Source organism: Tachypleus tridentatus, chromosome 2 (assembly GCF_004210375.1).
Source record: "Tachypleus tridentatus isolate NWPU-2018 chromosome 2, ASM421037v1, whole genome shotgun sequence".
Lineage (NCBI taxonomy): Eukaryota > Metazoa > Arthropoda > Merostomata > Xiphosura > Limulidae > Tachypleus > Tachypleus tridentatus.
This window is the reverse complement of record NC_134826.1, coordinates 151,849,038-151,867,689: the sequence shown is the minus strand read 5'-3', so window position 1 is coordinate 151,867,689 and position 18,652 is coordinate 151,849,038. Positions and strand designations below refer to the sequence as shown.

At 34.4% G+C, this 18,652-nt stretch overlaps 1 protein-coding gene across 4 annotated transcripts in view; it reads left to right on the top strand.

Moving 5' to 3' along the window:
* Positions 1-2,028: 2,028 nt before the first annotated feature.
* Positions 2,029-18,652, top strand: part of LOC143245373 (ceramide glucosyltransferase-like) — a 62,800-nt gene continuing 46,176 nt past the window's right edge. For 2 of the 4 annotated variants that reach the window (XM_076491641.1, XM_076491640.1), the window contains exon 1: positions 2,029-2,208. In XM_076491641.1, the coding sequence (XP_076347756.1) occupies positions 2,111-2,208 (98 nt within the window). In that variant the 5' untranslated portion in view covers positions 2,029-2,110. The remainder of the gene's footprint in view (positions 2,209-18,652) is intronic. The other 2 variants (XM_076491639.1, XM_076491637.1) reach the window with 2 other exon arrangements.

Here is an 18,652-nt window from a genome sequence, read left to right as displayed (position 1 = left end):
TAATTTAGCAGTGTAAGACTAGAGGGAAGGCAGCTAGTCATCACCACCCACCGCCAACTCTTGGGCTACTCTTTTACCAACGAGTAGTGGGATTTATCGTAACATTTAACGCCCCCAAGGTTGAAAGGCCGAGCGTGTGTGGTGTGACGGGAATTTGATTTCGCAACCCTCGGATTACGAGTCGAGTGCCTTAGCCACCTGGCCATGCCAGGCCGGAAAATGTTGTAAGAAACTCAATAAACTGCAAATAAAGACGATTGTTATTTTCATCAGAATTTAACTAGGTTCCATGGATTTAATAAAGAGAAAAATAACATTTATAAGTGCTTGAATTTTTAATATAAGTATTGTATTTTTATTATTATGTGTGTGTATTTTTGTTATAGCAAAACCACATCACGCTATCTGCTAGTCCACCGAAGGGAATGGAACCCCTGATTTTAGCGTTTAAATCCGTAGATTTACGGTATTATTATGTCTGTTGAAGTTTATGAAGAAATGTGTGGGGGTGTTACTTTTATCAATCACTTATTACATAATCAAATAACTAGGAATAGCACTATATCAGCCGTTATCAGGTTTACAAGATACAACTGGAAAGTTAGATACCCTTAAGCACTGTTATGTTTGTTTTTGAAGAGTGGAAAGGTATGTTTATAACTGAAGCCTGCAGAGACTATTTGACTGCAGAGTTTGATATCGTAAAAGTCTGTCAATACGACTTTTAAATCAATGTGGTTTTGTGATTGAGATAAATATCAGTTTTCTTTGTTATTTCAGTCCAGGACTTCTTTTGTGAAAATGGCCATTAAAATCTTGGTGAAGAAAATTCGAATAAACAAAGAATAACTAAAAGTACTACTAGTGCAATAATACAGCACTATATCCCAAGTTTAGTTTAAGTTATTCCATATTTTAACAAATCAGTAATAACAAAACATAAGGAATACTTAATGAAAAAGAGCAGCCAGGTGTGGCTTAGCTGTTGACATACCGCAACTACAAATCCAAGGCGACTTTGGGACAGTGTGTATGCTGGGATAGCTAGTAGAAACCTATTTATTTGAGTTTATACAATACGATAATTGACATGTTTTACGGGCTTACACTTCATGACGTTATATGGAGTTAGGAAAAATGTTTTGTTTTGAAGTAAATAAATAAAGACGACCTATTAATGATTTATCGATTTGAATTTGTACAATATCAGGACACTCCCATATATTTTCAATAACAGGCTTAGCATAAACCAGATGCTCTAAAACACTATCAGCTTACCATATTAGTCAGTTTATTAAGCTCATTTACAAAGAACAAAACAGACAAGAGTACTGAAAAATATATGTAAAAGGCTCGTTTGTTGAAAATATTTTACGTAGAGAAGTGAACAACGTTTCGACTTTCTTCGGTCATCGTTGTTCGCTCCTCTACGTAAAATATTTTCTCAACCTAAACGAGCCGTTTTTACATATATATTTTTCTCTAAAAGTTGGTTTTCTCGACATCACAGACACGAAGTACTACTTTCTTTTCTAAAAATTACTTTTAACACTCCTACGAGTTTCTAGTCCTGATTTCTCCAAGCCCATTCCCCTGGCTGTGGTTTCGCTAGATAGTAGATAGGGACAGTGGGAATCTCGTTAATCCATTCATTAATGGATTTAAATGGCAATTTTATTTAAATACAAAATTATTAGCCTAATATTAATAACCTTTCAAGTTGCTCCGTGGCCTATTAGGCCCCACTTTTCGTAGGAGTGTTAAGGGTACTAGCTTAACCTAGTGAGAAGCTACGTAGATATTTTCGCTTATTTCTTGAAGTGTGTAGTTTTCTCGTTTCACTTTGGTCTGGGGTATCCTATTGTTGAAATATTTGTTTATGTTGTAAAATGCGACTAAACTTCTATTGAGATAGACAAACCGTCAGTACTTCAAAATCAATATGTTTATTTGGTTATGTTTGGCAAAGTAGATGTCTCGTTTTGTAAAGAACATGTGTAACTTGAAATACCGCGGAAATTTTTTGAACCACTTGCTGGCGTATTCTCGCTCTAGATGGCTGTTGATGATATGATGTGTGACGTATAGTCATGACTACGGTTGCGATGAAATGGCGTTCCTTTTCTATACTCTTTTCGGTTTTGCTATATTTTTCTTTGGAGGTTGGTGTTTTGTTTGGTTGATGCATCTTATGGCAATATTCAATGCGTAAGTAATATTTTTATTATGTTTTAGACACTTTTATAAGTTCAGAAAAACTAAATAAGTAGTAGATTCTATTTTTGGCTGCATACCGGCAGAACATAATTCAGTTCAGTATCAAAAGCTGGGTAGGCTAGTCTCGCACACGAATAACGTGAGAACGTAATGTAAACTACCGCGTTAAGTTGTTACGAGTACCGTAGTGCTAATACAGTAATATTATGGTTCTGTTGAACAAATAGTGATATAACATGATAATTTTAAATCGTATTGCAGATATTGGATGAATTTCAAATTTAATAAATTATTTTGATAATCTGTAGGAGCTGTTCAAATGTAAGTTGAGTAAAAGTGTATTGCAATGAGGCTTGATATTCGATAGTTATGTTGGGGGGTGGGTGTAACTTGCCCAGTAAAGTTGTTATGAAATTATATGGATAATATTAGAAGTAATAAATTATATGGGAAAACTTAGAATGAAACAAATTACAGAATGTGAAATATAATTATAGCAGGAAAAATAATTAATGACAATAGATCTTGGCATAGAACATATCTTTAAGAAGTGTTACTACTTGTGAAGAGGATATGCTGGTTTACAAAAGGAGTAAGATAATTTAGTAAGTTGGGTGAATAAGTGACAGATGGGTTTTAATTATAATAAATGTAAGATCTGTATGTGTGTTATAATAATTTGAATTATAAGTTTTTACTGTGGATGAGAATAACCATAAGAGTGTTATAAAAGAAAGGGATCTTGGTGTAACAGTTGACGAGTCTCTAAAGCCTTCCAACAATTGTGCTGTTCCTAGTGGTAGGGCAAATAGAATTGTAGGTTGAATCAAGAGAAATATTGAGTACAGGTCTAAAGAGGTTATAATTTTATTGTACAAGGTCACTGGTTAAGATACATTTGGAATATTGTGTTCAGGTTTGGGCTTTTTACTTTATGAAAGACATGGAAAGGGTTATTAGAACGGTGCTTGGTAGGGAGGGTTGTTGTATGAGGAGAGGTTAAAATTGATTTATCTTTGAAAAGGAGGAGTTAGATGATCTGATTGATAGCCTTGATGTATCTTTTTTAAATCAAATTTAAGAATAACAACAGTAGGACTAGGTTACACAAATATAAATGTTGGCATGGTAGGAGTCATCTTCAGCTAAGACAGTTTTATTTTTTTAAAAGGGCGGTTGGCATCATGAATGGGTTAAAGTCAGTTGTTGTAGAGGCAATAAATTTAAATAAGTTTTAGAGAAATTGATAAATACATGAAAGATAAGGGCTGACATAGGTGTCTTTTAAAATTTAATGAATCTTGGAGTGTGAAACAGCCAAGATGGAGCAACAGAACTATACATCTTGGAGTGTGAAACAGCCAAGATGGAGCAACAGAACTATTACATCTTGGAGTGTGAAACAGCCAAGATGGAGCAACAGAACTATTACATCTTGGAGTGTGAAACAGCCAAGATGGAGCAACAGAACTATACATCTTGGAGTGTGAAACAGCCAAGATGGAGCAACAGAACTATACATCTTGGAGTGTGAAACAGCCAAGATGGAGCAACAGAACTATACATCTTGGAGTGTGAAACAGCCAAGATGGAGCAACAGAACTATACATCTTGGAGTGTGAAACAGCCAAGATGGAGCAACAGAACTATACATCTTGGAGTGTGAAACAGCCAAGATGGAGCAACAGAACTATACATCTTGGAGTGTGAAACAGCCAAGATGGAGCAACAGAACTATACATCTTGGAGTGTGAAACAGCCAAGATGGAGCAACAGAACTATACATCTTGGAGTGTGAAACAGCCAAGATGGAGCAACAGAACTATACATCTTGGAGTGTGAAACAGCCAAGATGGAGCAACAGAACTATTACATCTTGGAGTGTGAAACAGCCAAGATGGAGCAACAGAACTATTACAAGATGGAGCAACAGAACTATTACATCAAAACTTCCTAGTCCAGCTAATGTTATAAATTTAATGAATCTTGGAGTGTGAAACAGCCAAGATGGAGCAACAGAACTATTACATCTTGGAGTGTGAAACAGCCAAGATGGAGCAACAGAACTATACATCTTGGAGTGTGAAACAGCCAAGATGGAGCAACAGAACTATTACATCTTGGAGTGTGAAACAGCCAAGATGGAGCAACAGAACTATATATCTTGGAGTGTGAAACAGCCAAGATGGAGCAACAGAACTATACATCTTGGAGTGTGAAACAGCCAAGATGGAGCAACAGAACTATTACATCTTGGAGTGTGAAACAGCCAAGATGGAGCAACAGAACTATTACATCTTGGAGTGTGAAACAGCCAAGATGGAGCAACAGAACTATTACATCTTGGAGTGTGAAACAGCCAAGATGGAGCAACAGAACTATACATCTTGGAGTGTGAAACAGCCAAGATGGAGCAACAGAACTATTACATCAAAACTTCCTAGTCCAGCTAATGTTATAAATTTAATGTATCTTGGAGTGTGAAACAGCCAAGATGGAGCAACAGAACTATTACATCTTAGAGTGTGAAACAGCCAAGATGGAGCAACAGAACTATTACATCTTGGAGTGTGAAACAGCCAAGATGGAGCAACAGAACTATTACATCTTGGAGTGTGAAACAGCCAAGATGGAGCAACAGAACTATTACATCTTGGAGTGTGAAACAGCCAAGATGGAGCAACAGAACTATTACATCTTAGAGTGTGAAACAGCCAAGATGGAGCAACAGAACTATACATCTTAGAGTGTGAAACAGCCAAGATGGAGCAACAGAACTATACATCTTGGAGTGTGAAACAGCCAAGATGGAGCAACAGAACTATTACATCTTGGAGTGTGAAACAGCCAAGATGGAGCAACAGAACTATACATCTTGGAGTGTGAAACAGCCAAGATGGAGCAACAGAACTATTACATCTTGGAGTGTGAAACAGCCAAGATGGAGCAACAGAACTATTACATCTTGGAGTGTGAAACAGCCAAGATGGAACAGCCAAGATGGAGCAACAGAACTATTACATCTTAGAGTGTGAAACAGCCAAGATGGAGCAACAGAACTATTACATCTTAGAGTGTGAAACAGCCAAGATGGAGCAACAGAACTATTACATCTTGGAGTGTGAAACAGCCAAGATGGAGCAACAGAACTATTACATCTTGGAGTGTGAAACAGCCAAGATGGAGCAACAGAACTATTACATCTTGGAGTGTGAAACAGCCAAGATGGAGCAACAGAACTATTACATCTTAGAGTGTGAAACAGCCAAGATGGAGCAACAGAACTATACATCTTAGAGTGTGAAACAGCCAAGATGGAGCAACAGAACTATACATCTTAGAGTGTGAAACAGCCAAGATGGAGCAACAGAACTATACATCTTGGAGTGTGAAACAGCCAAGATGGAGCAACAGAACTATTACATCAAAACTTCCTAGTCCAGCTAATGTTATAAATTTAATGTATCTTAGAGTGTGAAACAGCCAAGATGGAGCAACAGAACTATTACATCAAAACTTCCTAGTCCAGCTAATGTTATAAATTTAATGTATCTTGGAGTGTGAAACAGCCAAGATGGAGCAACAGAACTATTACATCAAAACTTCCTATTCCAGCTAATGTTATAAATTTAATGTATCTTGGAGTGTGAAACAGCCAAGATGGAGCAACAGAACTATACATCTTGGAGTGTGAAACAGCCAAGATGGAGCAACAGAACTATACATCTTGGAGTGTGAAACAGCCAAGATGGAGCAACAGAACTATTACATCTTAGAGTGTGAAACAGCCAAGATGGAGCAACAGAACTATTACATCAAAACTTCCTAGTCCAGCTAATGTTATAAATTTAATGTATCTTGGAGTGTGAAACAGCCAAGATGGAGCAACAGAACTATTACATCAAAACTTCCTATTCCAGCTAATGTTATAAATTTAATGTATCTTGGAGTGTGAAACAGCCAAGATGGAGCAACAGAACTATACATCTTGGAGTGTGAAACAGCCAAGATGGAGCAACAGAACTATACATCTTGGAGTGTGAAACAGCCAAGATGGAGCAACAGAACTATTACATCTTAGAGTGTGAAACAGCCAAGATGGAGCAACAGAACTATTACATCAAAACTTCCTAGTCCAGCTAATGTTATAAATTTAATGTATCTTGGAGTGTGAAACAGCCAAGATGGAGCAACAGAACTATTACATCAAAACTTCCTATTCCAGCTAATGTTATAATTTAATGTATCTTGGAGTGTGAAACAGCCAAGATGGAGCAACAGAACTATACATCTTGGAGTGTGAAACAGCCAAGATGGAGCAACAGAACTATACATCTTGGAGTGTGAAACAGCCAAGATGGAGCAACAGAACTATTACATCTTAGAGTGTGAAACAGCCAAGATGGAGCAACAGAACTATTACATCAAAACTTCCTAGTCCAGCTAATGTTATAAATTTAATGTATCTTGGAGTGTGAAACAGCCAAGATGGAGCAACAGAACTATTACATCAAAACTTCCTATTCCAGCTAATGTTATAAATTTAATGTATCTTGGAGTGTGAAACAGCCAAGATGGAGCAACAGAACTATACATCTTGGAGTGTGAAACAGCCAAGATGGAGCAACAGAACTATACATCTTGGAGTGTGAAACAGCCAAGATGGAGCAACAGAACTATTACATCTTAGAGTGTGAAACAGCCAAGATGGAGCAACAGAACTATACATCTTGGAGTGTGAAACAGCCAAGATGGAGCAACAGAACTATACATCTTGGAGTGTGAAACAGCCAAGATGGAGCAACAGAACTATTACATCTTAGAGTGTGAAACAGCCAAGATGGAGCAACAGAACTATATATCTTAGAGTGTGAAACAGCCAAGATGGAGCAACAGAACTATTACATCAAAACTTCCTAGTCCAGCTAGTGTTATAAATTTAATACATCTTAGAGTGTGAAACAGCCAAGATGGAGCAACAGAACTATATATCTTAGAGTGTAAAACAGCCAAGATGGAGCAACAGAACTATTACATCAAAACTTCCTAGTCCAGCTAATGTTATAAATTTAATACATCTTAGAGTGTGAAACAGCCAAGATGGAGCAACAGAACTATTACATCAAAACTTCCTAGTCCAGCTAATGTTATAAATTTAATACATCTTGGAGTGTGAAACAGCCAAGATGGAGCAACAGAACTATTACATCAAAACTTCCTAGTCCAGCTAATGTTATAAATTTAATACATCTTAGAGTGTGAAACAGCCAAGATGGAGCAACAGAACTATACATCTTGGAGTGTGAAACAGCCAAGATGGAGCAACAGAACTATACATCTTGGAGTGTGAAACAGCCAAGATGGAGCAACAGAACTATTACATCAAAACTTCCTATTCCAGCTAATGTTATAAAGCCATCTACTTTATTTGTTATACTTCTAACATTACAATAGTAACAACTAAACCTATCCTTATAACTACTTCTATACTTATTTCCTATGATAAACTTTTCTCTGCCTATTTATTCTTTTTGCATTTAGTTTTTCCTGGCTCTTACAACTGTCTAGTCCTAGTTTAAAACTTCCTTCACAGCTGAATTAATATCATTAGTGGACAAGCCAGGCCCTATTATATTTAAATGTAAACCATCCATTCATTCCAGAAAGCTCCCTTCTTCCAGAGAACCAATCCCTCGTGTCCAACCAGCCTATCTGTTCATCCTTAATCACTAACCATAGCCTTGTCTTGTATGCAGTATTTCCAGAGATGTTACCCAAAATCCTGTTAGTCCTATAGCTAGCTACAATATACTGTTTAGCTAACTGAAGTGATTTTTTTCTATCACAACACTGAGACTTTTTTCTTTAACCATCTAACTGTGTATTCCCAATTGAACTGTGAAAACCTAATTGCATCACTTTACATGTTGGATAATTAAACATCATCTGCACTTACTGGCCCAATGCGTGATATAATCTGAATATGTGATTCAGCTAGCCACTTCATAAACCTCAAGATAACAACACATTTGGACATCATTAAGCTTCAAGCCAAGAATATATGCTCAGAGGCCAACTACTACATAAATTACATACATAGCTGATTTCATTTGCCATCATCTCAGTCCAGATGTTCATCTGTGGGTTGGATAATTGCTTGTTGAGTGCCAACATGATATTTCAGGATGTGAAGAAATTGCTCTTTCTGGGACTCAAACACAGAACCTTTTACTACTGAATTACCAGATTTCAAGTCTCAGGTAGACTTACACTACAACAATTCTCAACAGTCAGTTTCAACAAATATTCTTTTTCAAATGGAGACCAGCTGGAGTTACCTCATCTGTTTAAATATTAATTCATGCAAATACACTTTCTAAAAGGCTTGCAATACAGCAGATTCATATCTCATTAGTATAAACTGATTGGGATGAGGAGAGATATCTAAACATTGCAGCTAAAATAGGGTCAATAGTATATGTATATAGGTGTGGTAGCTACCTCATTAAACCCATGGAAAACGTCCTTGTGACATTCATCTATGTGATTGTTTTTGTTTTATTAGGACACATCTGATTATACTTTCTGATTCCAAAGCTCTAAAGGCCCACTGTTGAGATACACAAAATAAGGCTGATGAAGTGGTCTTTGAGCATCTTGGTCTCTGGTCCTAATGCCTTTGCTTTAATATTACACAAAGAAGAATGGTTTTATTTTACTTATGTTTTTAATTTAACCCATTCTTTTATTTATTTAACATTAGAAGGGTTGAACCGAAGGGGGAAATTTTGACCCTAAGCTTTCATACTATTGACTGGGAAAAGATACCTTAGAATGTAATTTACACAGAAATGAGAAAATGACAAAAGATATGTGCTCATGAACTTTTACCAAATCATACAGTTGAATACAAGACCAGTTGACCAAAGATATGAAAATATTATCTGGTTTGTAGCAAAGGAAATGATGTTGTCACATTGACTGAAGCACATGAATACTTGGAAAATTCCAAGCTGTTAATTGTCATTGTTCCAGTAATGCACTTGTTGTGAAAGTTTTATCCAAGAGACTAAAGTTTAAATGTAATGGTAAGTTAAATGCCCACTATGATTATTAGGTTGATATCTCTATCAATACACTTTTGGGAATAACGAGAATTTGTTTCTTACATAATGTGGACTTAACAATATTCTGTTGTTTAGGGAATTATGAGTATTTGTTTGTTACATAATGTGGACTGAACAGTATTCTGTTGTTTAGGGAATGAGGAGTATTTGTTTCTTACATAATGTGGACTGAACAGTATTCTGTTGTTTAGGGAATGATGAGTATTTGTTTCTTACATAATGTGGACTGAACAGTATTCTGTTGTTTAGGGAATGATGAGTATTTGTTTCTTACGTAATGTGGACTGAACAGTATTCTGTTGTTTAAGGAATGATGAGTATTTGTTTCTTACATAATGTGGACTGAACAGTATTCTGTTGTTTAGGGAATGAGGAGTATTTGTTTCTTATGTAATGTGGACTGAACAGTATTCTGTTATTTAGGGAATGAGGAGTATTTGTTTCTTACGTAATGTGAACTGAACAGTATTCTGTTGTTTAGGGAATGAGGAGTATTTGTTTCTTACGTAATGTGGACTGAACAGTATTCTGTTGTTTAGGGAATGAGGAGTATTTGTTTGTTACGTAATGTGGACTGAACAGTATTCTGTTGTTTAGGGAATGATGAGTATTTGTTTCTTACATAATGTGGACTGAACAGTATTCTGTTGTTTAGGGAATGATGAGTATTTGTTTTTAGATATTGTGGACTGAACAGTATTCTGTTGTTTAGGGAATGAGGAGTATTTGTTTTTAGATATTGTGGACTGAACAGTATTCTGTTGTTTAGGGAATGATGAGTATTTGTTTCTTACGTAATGTGGACTGAACAGTATTCTGTTGTTTAGGGAATGAGGAGTATTTGTTTCTTACGTAATGTGGACTGAACAGTATTCTGTTGTTTAGGGAATGAGGAGTATTTGTTTCTTACATAATGTGGACTGAACAGTATTCTGTTGTTTAGGGAATGATGAGTATTTGTTTCTTACGTAATGTGGACTGAACAGTATTCTGTTGTTTAGGGAATGATGAGTATTTGTTTCTTACGTAATGTGGACTGAACAGTATTCTGTTGTTTAGGGAATGAAGAGTATTTGTTTCTTACATAATGTGGACTGAACAGTATTCTGTTGTTTAGGGAATGATGAGTATTTTTTGTTACATAATGTGGACTGAACAGTATTCTGTTGTTTAGGGAATGAGGAGTATTTGTTTCTTACATAATGTGGACTGAACAGTATTCTGTTGTTTAGGGAATGATGAGTATTTGTTTTTACATAATGTGGACTGAACAGTATTCTGTTGTTTAGGGAATGATGAGTATTTGTTTCTTACATAATGTGGACTGAACAGTATTCTGTTGTTTAGGGAATGATGAGTATTTGTTCCTTACTTAATGTGGACTGAACAGTATTCTGTTGTTTAGGGAATGATGAGTATTTGTTCCTTACTTAAGTGTGGACTGAACAGTATTCTGTTGTTTAGGGAATGAGGAGTATTTGTTTCTTACATAATGTGGACTGAACAGTATTCTGTTGTTTAGGGAATGAGGAGTATTTGTTTCTTACATAATGTGGACTGAACAGTATTCTGTTGTTTAGGGAATGATGAGTATTTGTTTCTTACATAATGTGGACTGAACAGTATTCTGTTGTTTAGGGAATGATGAGTATTTGTTTCTTACATAATGTGGACTGAACAGTATTCTGTTGTTTAGGGAATGATGAGTATTTGTTTCTTACGTAATGTGGACTGAACAGTATTCTGTTGTTTAGGAATGATGAGTATTTGTTTCTTACATAATGTGGACTGAACAGTATTCTGTTGTTTAGGGAATGAGGAGTATTTGTTTCTTACATAATGTGGACTGAACAGTATTCTGTTGTTTAGGGAATGATGAGTATTTGTTTCTTACATAATGTGGACTGAACAGTATTCTGTTGTTTAGGGAATGAGGAGTATTTGTTTCTTACATAATGTGGACTGAACAGTATTCTGTTGTTTAGGGAATGATGAGTATTTGTTTCTTACATAATGTGGACTGAACAGTATTCTGTTGTTTAGGGAATGATGAGTATTTGTTTCTTACATAATGTGGACTGAACAGTATTCTGTTGTTTAGGGAATGATGAGTATTTGTTTCTTACATAATGTGGACTGAACAGTATTCTGTTGTTTGGGGAATGATGAGTATTTGTTTCTTACATAATGTGGACTGAACAGTATTCTGTTGTTTAGGGAATGAGGAGTATTTGTTTCTTACATAATGTGGACTGAACAGTATTCTGTTGTTTAGGGAATGATGAGTATTTGTTTCTTACATAATGTGGACTGAACAGTATTCTGTTGTTTAGGGAATGATGAGTATTTGTTTGTTACATAATGTGGACTGAACAGTATTCTGTTGTTTAGGGAATGATGAGTATTTGTTTCTTACGTAATGTGGACTGAACAGTATTCTGTTGTTTAGGGAATGAGGAGTATTTGTTTCTTACATAATGTGGACTGAACAGTATTCTGTTGTTTAGGAAATGATGAGTATTTGTTTCTTACATAATGTGGACTGAACAGTATTCTGTTGTTTAGGGAATGATGAGTATTTGTTTCTTACGTAATGTGGACTGAACATTATTCTGTTGTTTAGGGAATGAGGAGTATTTGTTTCTTACATAATGTGGACTGAACAGTATTCTGTTGTTTAGGGAATGATGAGTATTTGTTTCTTACATAATGTGGACTGAACAGTATTCTGTTGTTTAGGGAATGATGAGTATTTGTTTGTTACATAATGTGGACTGAACAGTATTCTGTTGTTTAGGGAATGATGAGTATTTGTTTCTTACGTAATGTGGACTGAACAGTATTCTGTTGTTTAGGGAATGATGAGTATTTGTTTCTTACATAATGTGGACTGAACAGTATTCTGTTGTTTAGGGAATGATGAGTATTTGTTTCTTACATAATGTGGACTGAACAGTATTCTGTTGTTTAAGGAATGATGAGTATTTGTTTCTTACGTAATGTGGACTGAACAGTATTCTGTTGTTTAGGGAATGATGAGTATTTGTTTCTTATATAATGTGGACTGAACAGTATTCTGTTGTTTAGGGAATGAGGAGTATTTGTTTCTTACGTAATGTGGACTGAACAGTATTCTGTTGTTTAGGGAATGAGGAGTATTTGTTTCTTACGTAATGTGGACTGAACAGTATTCTGTTGTTTAGGGAATGATGAGTATTTGTTTCTTATATAATGTGGACTGAACAGTATTCTGTTGTTTAGGGAATGAGGAGTATTTGTTTCTTACGTAATGTGGACTGAACAGTATTCTGTTGTTTAGGGAATGATGAGTATTTGTTTCTTACATAATGTGGACTGAACAGTATTCTGTTGTTTGGGGAATGATGAGTATTTGTTTCTTACATAATGTGGACTGAACAGTATTCTGTTGTTTAGGGAATGAGGAGTATTTGTTTCTTACATAATGTGGACTGAACAGTATTCTGTTGTTTAGGGAATGATGAGTATTTGTTTGTTACATAATGTGGACTGAACAGTATTCTGTTGTTTAGGGAATGATGAGTATTTGTTTGTTACATAATGTGGACTGAACAGTATTCTGTTGTTTAGGGAATGATGAGTATTTGTTTCTTACGTAATGTGGACTGAACAGTATTCTGTTGTTTAGGGAATTATGAGTATTTGTTTCTTACATAATGTGGACTGAACAGTATTCTGTTGTTTGGGGAATGATGAGTATTTGTTTCTTACATAATGTGGACTGAACAGTATTCTGTTGTTTAGGGAATGAGGAGTATTTGTTTCTTACATAATGTGGACTGAACAGTATTCTGTTGTTTAGGGAATGAGGAGTATTTGTTTCTTACATAATGTGGACTGAACAGTATTCTGTTGTTTAGGGAATGATGAGTATTTGTTTCTTACATAATGTGGACTGAACAGTATTCTGTTGTTTAGGGAATGAAGAGTATTTGTTTCTTACATAATGTGGACTGAACAGTATTCTGTTGTTTAGGGAATGATGAGTATTTGTTTTTTACATAATGTGGACTGAACAGTATTCTGTTGTTTAGGGAATGAAGAGTATTTGTTTCTTACATAATGTGGACTGAACAGTATTCTGTTGTTTAGGGAATGATGAGTATTTGTTTCTTACATAATGTGGACTGAACAGTATTCTGTTGTTTAGGGAATGAAGAGTATTTGTTTCTTACATAATGTGGACTGAACAGTATTCTGTTGTTTAGGGAATGATGAGTATTTGTTTCTTACATAATGTGGACTGAACAGTATTCTGTTGTTTAGGGAATGATGAGTATTTGTTTCTTACATAATGTGGACTGAACAGTATTCTGTTGTTTAGGGAATGAGGAGTATTTGTTTCTTACATAATGTGGACTGAACAGTATTCTGTTGTTTAGGGAATGATGAGTATTTGTTTGTTACATAATGTGGACTGAACAGTATTCTGTTGTTTAGGGAATGAGGAGTATTTGTTTCTTACGTAATGTGGACTGAACAGTATTCTGTTGTGTAGGGAATGAGGAGTATTTGTTCCTTACATAATGTGGACTGAACAGTATTCTGTTGTTTAGGGAATGATGAGTATTTGTTTCTTACATAATGTGGACTGAACAGTATTCTGTTGTTTAGGGAATGAGGAGTATTTGTTCCTTACTTAAGTGTGGACTGAACAGTTTTCTGTTGTTTAGGGAATGAAGAGTATTTGTTTCTTACATAATGTGGACTGAACAGTATTCTGTTGTTTATAGACTGATCATAAGATTTTTATAAATACTGACATGGTGAGTGTGGTTATGTGATTTGAAAAGCCCTTGACAGTTATGATGATTGAATTTCTATATACAGAATGAGTTTCACTGATGAAAAACATAAAGCAAGTCATGTAGGAGTACGTAAGCTAGTGTGGAAGATGAGTATTGTGACTGAAACTATTTGTGGTCATGCTGGAGAAAAAGAAAATGATTGAGCTGTAATAGTTTAGAAAACTTGAAACTTTCTACTGAGTATTTTTGGTTGTAGATAGAACAGGTAACAGTGGTGATACCGGTTTATAGAAACCTTTAATTTAACCGTATAGAGGACTGCTGGGTATTATTTACAGTGATGTTTTATTTTGGTTTCATTACTTAATAAGACAGTGCAGAAAAGGGCTATTGTATCAGTTGAAATATATGTGCTGTAAACTACAAGTAGACTACCTCTGTAATGTGTAACAGTACTTAAGGTGACTTAATTTAGGTGTTGAAAGTGTGAATATGTAGTTGAATGATGGAATACAAGACATTTGAATGTCAATGACAGAGACCTAGATTTAGGTTTATTCTTTGACACATTTTCTTTCTTGTTCAGATAAAGTTTACAGAATAGTGTTTGTGATAGTGAGATGTTATTTTAAATTACTGTTAACATTTGGTGATCAAGTGTATGGACTTTAAAGACTACATTTAGTTCTGGTTGTGAGTAATGTAGAAATTGAAGGTCATTTTATTTCTAGTTTATAATTGTTGACTTCACATAATAATTTTCAAGTTTTCAGATTTTTCTCCTTTGTCAAGGAGCTCCAATAGAGAAACACACATCTGCAGGGCATCCATAAAAATATACAATGGGAAGTTAACTAAGGCAAGGACCTCTTCTTGGTAAAAGTGCTTAACCAGAAAGCTGGAACATTTCTGATGGTACTAGGAGTACAAGGGGCTCCTGGGGTATCACAGTGGTGGATGTAGACTTCTAAAGAGATAGTTTGGTATTCTTCATGTAATTCTGTCTAGTTTCCTGTTATTTTGGTTTTGCATTTTGAATCCTTGAAGCTTTGTGGTTTTGAAGCTGTTTTTATTTAGAAACCATAGAAGTGTTGGTTGCTGGCCATGCTTTCATGAATTATAATATAATGTATCAAAATATTCTTTTAATGTCACAGCAATTATGTTAAAATTTAGATTATTTTTTCACAAGATCCAATGTGACATTTAACATCTGTGTAGGTATGGTAAATATCAAATAAATTTAAAATCTGTATTGTAGACATTTCCAATGAGATAAAAGGTTCTGTATAAAATGTTATGATAAAATACGTATAGTTAGGAAATTTGCAAATCAATTAATTGCTCAATTAGTGCACTGTTCCTCAAACCAAAGAGAAAGTAAAAATGTTTAGCACCAGGTGCTGCCAGCTTACAGGCTTCCTCCAGTAGATCAACAGTTCAAAGAGAAAAACAAATTAGTTGCTGCCAGCCAGTTGCATTTTCTTCAGTCAGTCAATAGCTAAAAAACAAAACGTGCCAGTCTTTGATTACTCTAGTGAGCCAGCAGATCAAAAAGAAATAAAAGGAAAAAATAAATGGGGTCACAACTAGCTAGCTAGTTGTCTTTCATGTACTCAGCAGTTCCAAATAAGTGACAACAACAAACAGCTGTGCCATAGGAAAAACAGGGTGAGCATGTTTGGTAACAATGGTAATCAAACCCAAAATTCCTGGATAACAAGGCCACTTCTCAAACCAGCAAAACTGGACAAACCTAGTGTAAAACAAAACACAACAACAACAAAACAGACAGCCTAAAACTGATCACAGTACAGATAGCCCATTGCTGGATCTATGCTTAACAACAAACATAAAGCAGTAAGTCAGTTATATGAGTAGTTGGAATAACTGAAAACCCTAGAGTTGATTACTTCATTATTTTATAGATGACTCTCATGGTCAAAAACTTTGGTTAATAAGTTGTTTGAATTATTGATAAAGCAGTAATTGGAGACAGATTATGGCTTGATGATTATTTCTGTGACAAGCCACTAATCAAATGTTTGATTAATTAACTAGTTTACCTCATACCACTGGATTAAATTGCGAGCTGTAGAAGCTGTTTCTATTTTATTTAGCGTTATAATGTTTATTCTGTATGTTTTATTCATTGTAATTTTCCTTAAGTTTGAAGTTATTCATCTCTTATTCAACATTAAATATTAAAGAAACCATTTTTATATTAAAACAACACCACTAGTGAGATGTATGGATGTAATCTTCATGGTTAATTGCTTAAAACAGATGTTAAGCAGTTCATTATTTAACAGTTAATCTCACTATTTAACAAGTGTATATAAAGTCTTTAAGACTTGAGTGTGACAAGTGTGAGAGGTACAATGTTAGATTTGTGAAACTGTTATGAGTAACACTTTATTTGTTAATAAATGTTATAGCAACTACCCATTTGATGTTTTATTTATGATTTAACAAGTTGTTTATATTCTTGTTTTGAATAACCCTACAGATTATGTTTTACTTTGTTTCTTTTCTTCCCTGGTTTGTTATTAACACTGTCGCTTATGCGATTCTGATAATATCAATGTTGTACTTTTGTAATTTTTAGATGTTGTTTGTAGTTGGAAACTGAGTTGTTTGTTTACCGTTGTGGCTACATTTTCTTTTGTTAGTGTCTTAACATTTTGTAAGATGTGTATTAAATGTATTTCATGCCACCTTAAGAACCTAGAACAGAATGTTTAAACATGAACATGACTTGCAGTGTTTTATGTTCATTTATTGTTGCATGGATAAAATTTCATGTATTTTAGTGTCAGGATGGAGACATTATTACTGTCTTTGTTTTACCTGTGTGAATCATGTATATATTTAATGTCTGTACAAAATAACCACATAAATTTTATAGTTTATTCCAATAAATCATGTAATACAATGTAAGTTAGCAGATGATTCATCTTTTCTGTAAATGTGGACTTTCTTTTTTCACTGTGTTAAATAGATGTGAATGTGGTATATTTCTTATTCCCTATGTTATATAAATTTGAATATAACACATATGTTCTTCCCTCTGCTAAATGTATGTGAATATAGGAGATATTTTTTGTACTGTGTTATACAGATGATAATGTAACAGATATTCCTTCTTCTTTGTTATACAGATGATAATGTAACAGATATTCCTTCTTCTTTGTTATACAGATGATAATGTAACAGATATTCCTTCTCCTCTGTGAAGAAGACAGTATAATTAACAAATACATCATGTATCTAGTTTGGTGTAATGATGGTTCTCTCATATGTACATGGTAACATTTTTAGTTTTACAAATAATTTCATTTGATGAATGAATTATGTATGATTTTCTACCTTAAGGTTAAACATATTACATACACAACATTATTTCATACCTACTATAAGGTTTAGCTTGTTACATACATAACTTTATTTGATACCTACTGTAAGGTTTAGCTTGTTACATACATAACTTTATTTGATACCTACTGTAAGGTTTAACATGTTACGTACATAACTTTATTTGATACCTACTGTAAGGTTTAACATGTTACATACATAAACATACATAACTTTATTTGATACCTGTGATAAGGTTTAACGTGTAACATACATAACTTTATTTGATACCTACTTTATGGTTTAACACATTATATACACAACTTTATTTGATACATACTATAAGGTTTAACATATTACATGCATAATGTTATTTGATACCTACTATAACAGAGCCACCTACAGGTATTTGATGTATAATGTGTGGCTTGCAGAAGTTTTTTGGCTGAAGTCCTTTTTACATCACAATTAATATAAAAGTTAAATAAAACATTTTCAAGCTTCATAATTATTTACTGGGTTTAAACTGGGTGTCTACTGGATTAAAATGTAAGTTTAGTGTTCATGGTAAGTAAATATACTTAATAATTTAAATTTTAATTTTAATGCTAGATTTGATTCAGGGATTAGAGAAATTTTGGATCAGCAAGGATTACAGAGAAATTGTGCTGGAGAATCAGTGATTATACAAGTAAGGATTACAGAGAAATTGTGCTGGAGAATCAGTGATTATACAAGTAAGGATTACAGAGAAATTGTGCTGGAGAATCAGTGATTATACAAGTAAGGATTACAGAGAAATTGTGCTGGAAAATCAGTGATTATACAAGTAAGGATTACAGAGAAATTGTGCTGGAAAATCAGTGATTATACAAGTAAGGATTACAGAGAAATTGTGCTGGAGAATCAGTGATTATACAAGTAAGGATTACAGAGAAATTGTGCTGGAGAATCAGTGATTATACAAGTAAGGATTACAGAGAAATTGTGCTGGAGAATCAGTAATTATACAAGTAAGGATTACAGAGAAATTGTGCTGGAGAATCAGTGATTATACAAGTAAGGATTACAGAGAAATTGTGCTGGAGAATCAGTAATTATACAAGTAAGGATTACAGAGAAATTGTGCTGGAGAATCAGTGATTATACAAGTGATGCTGACAATGT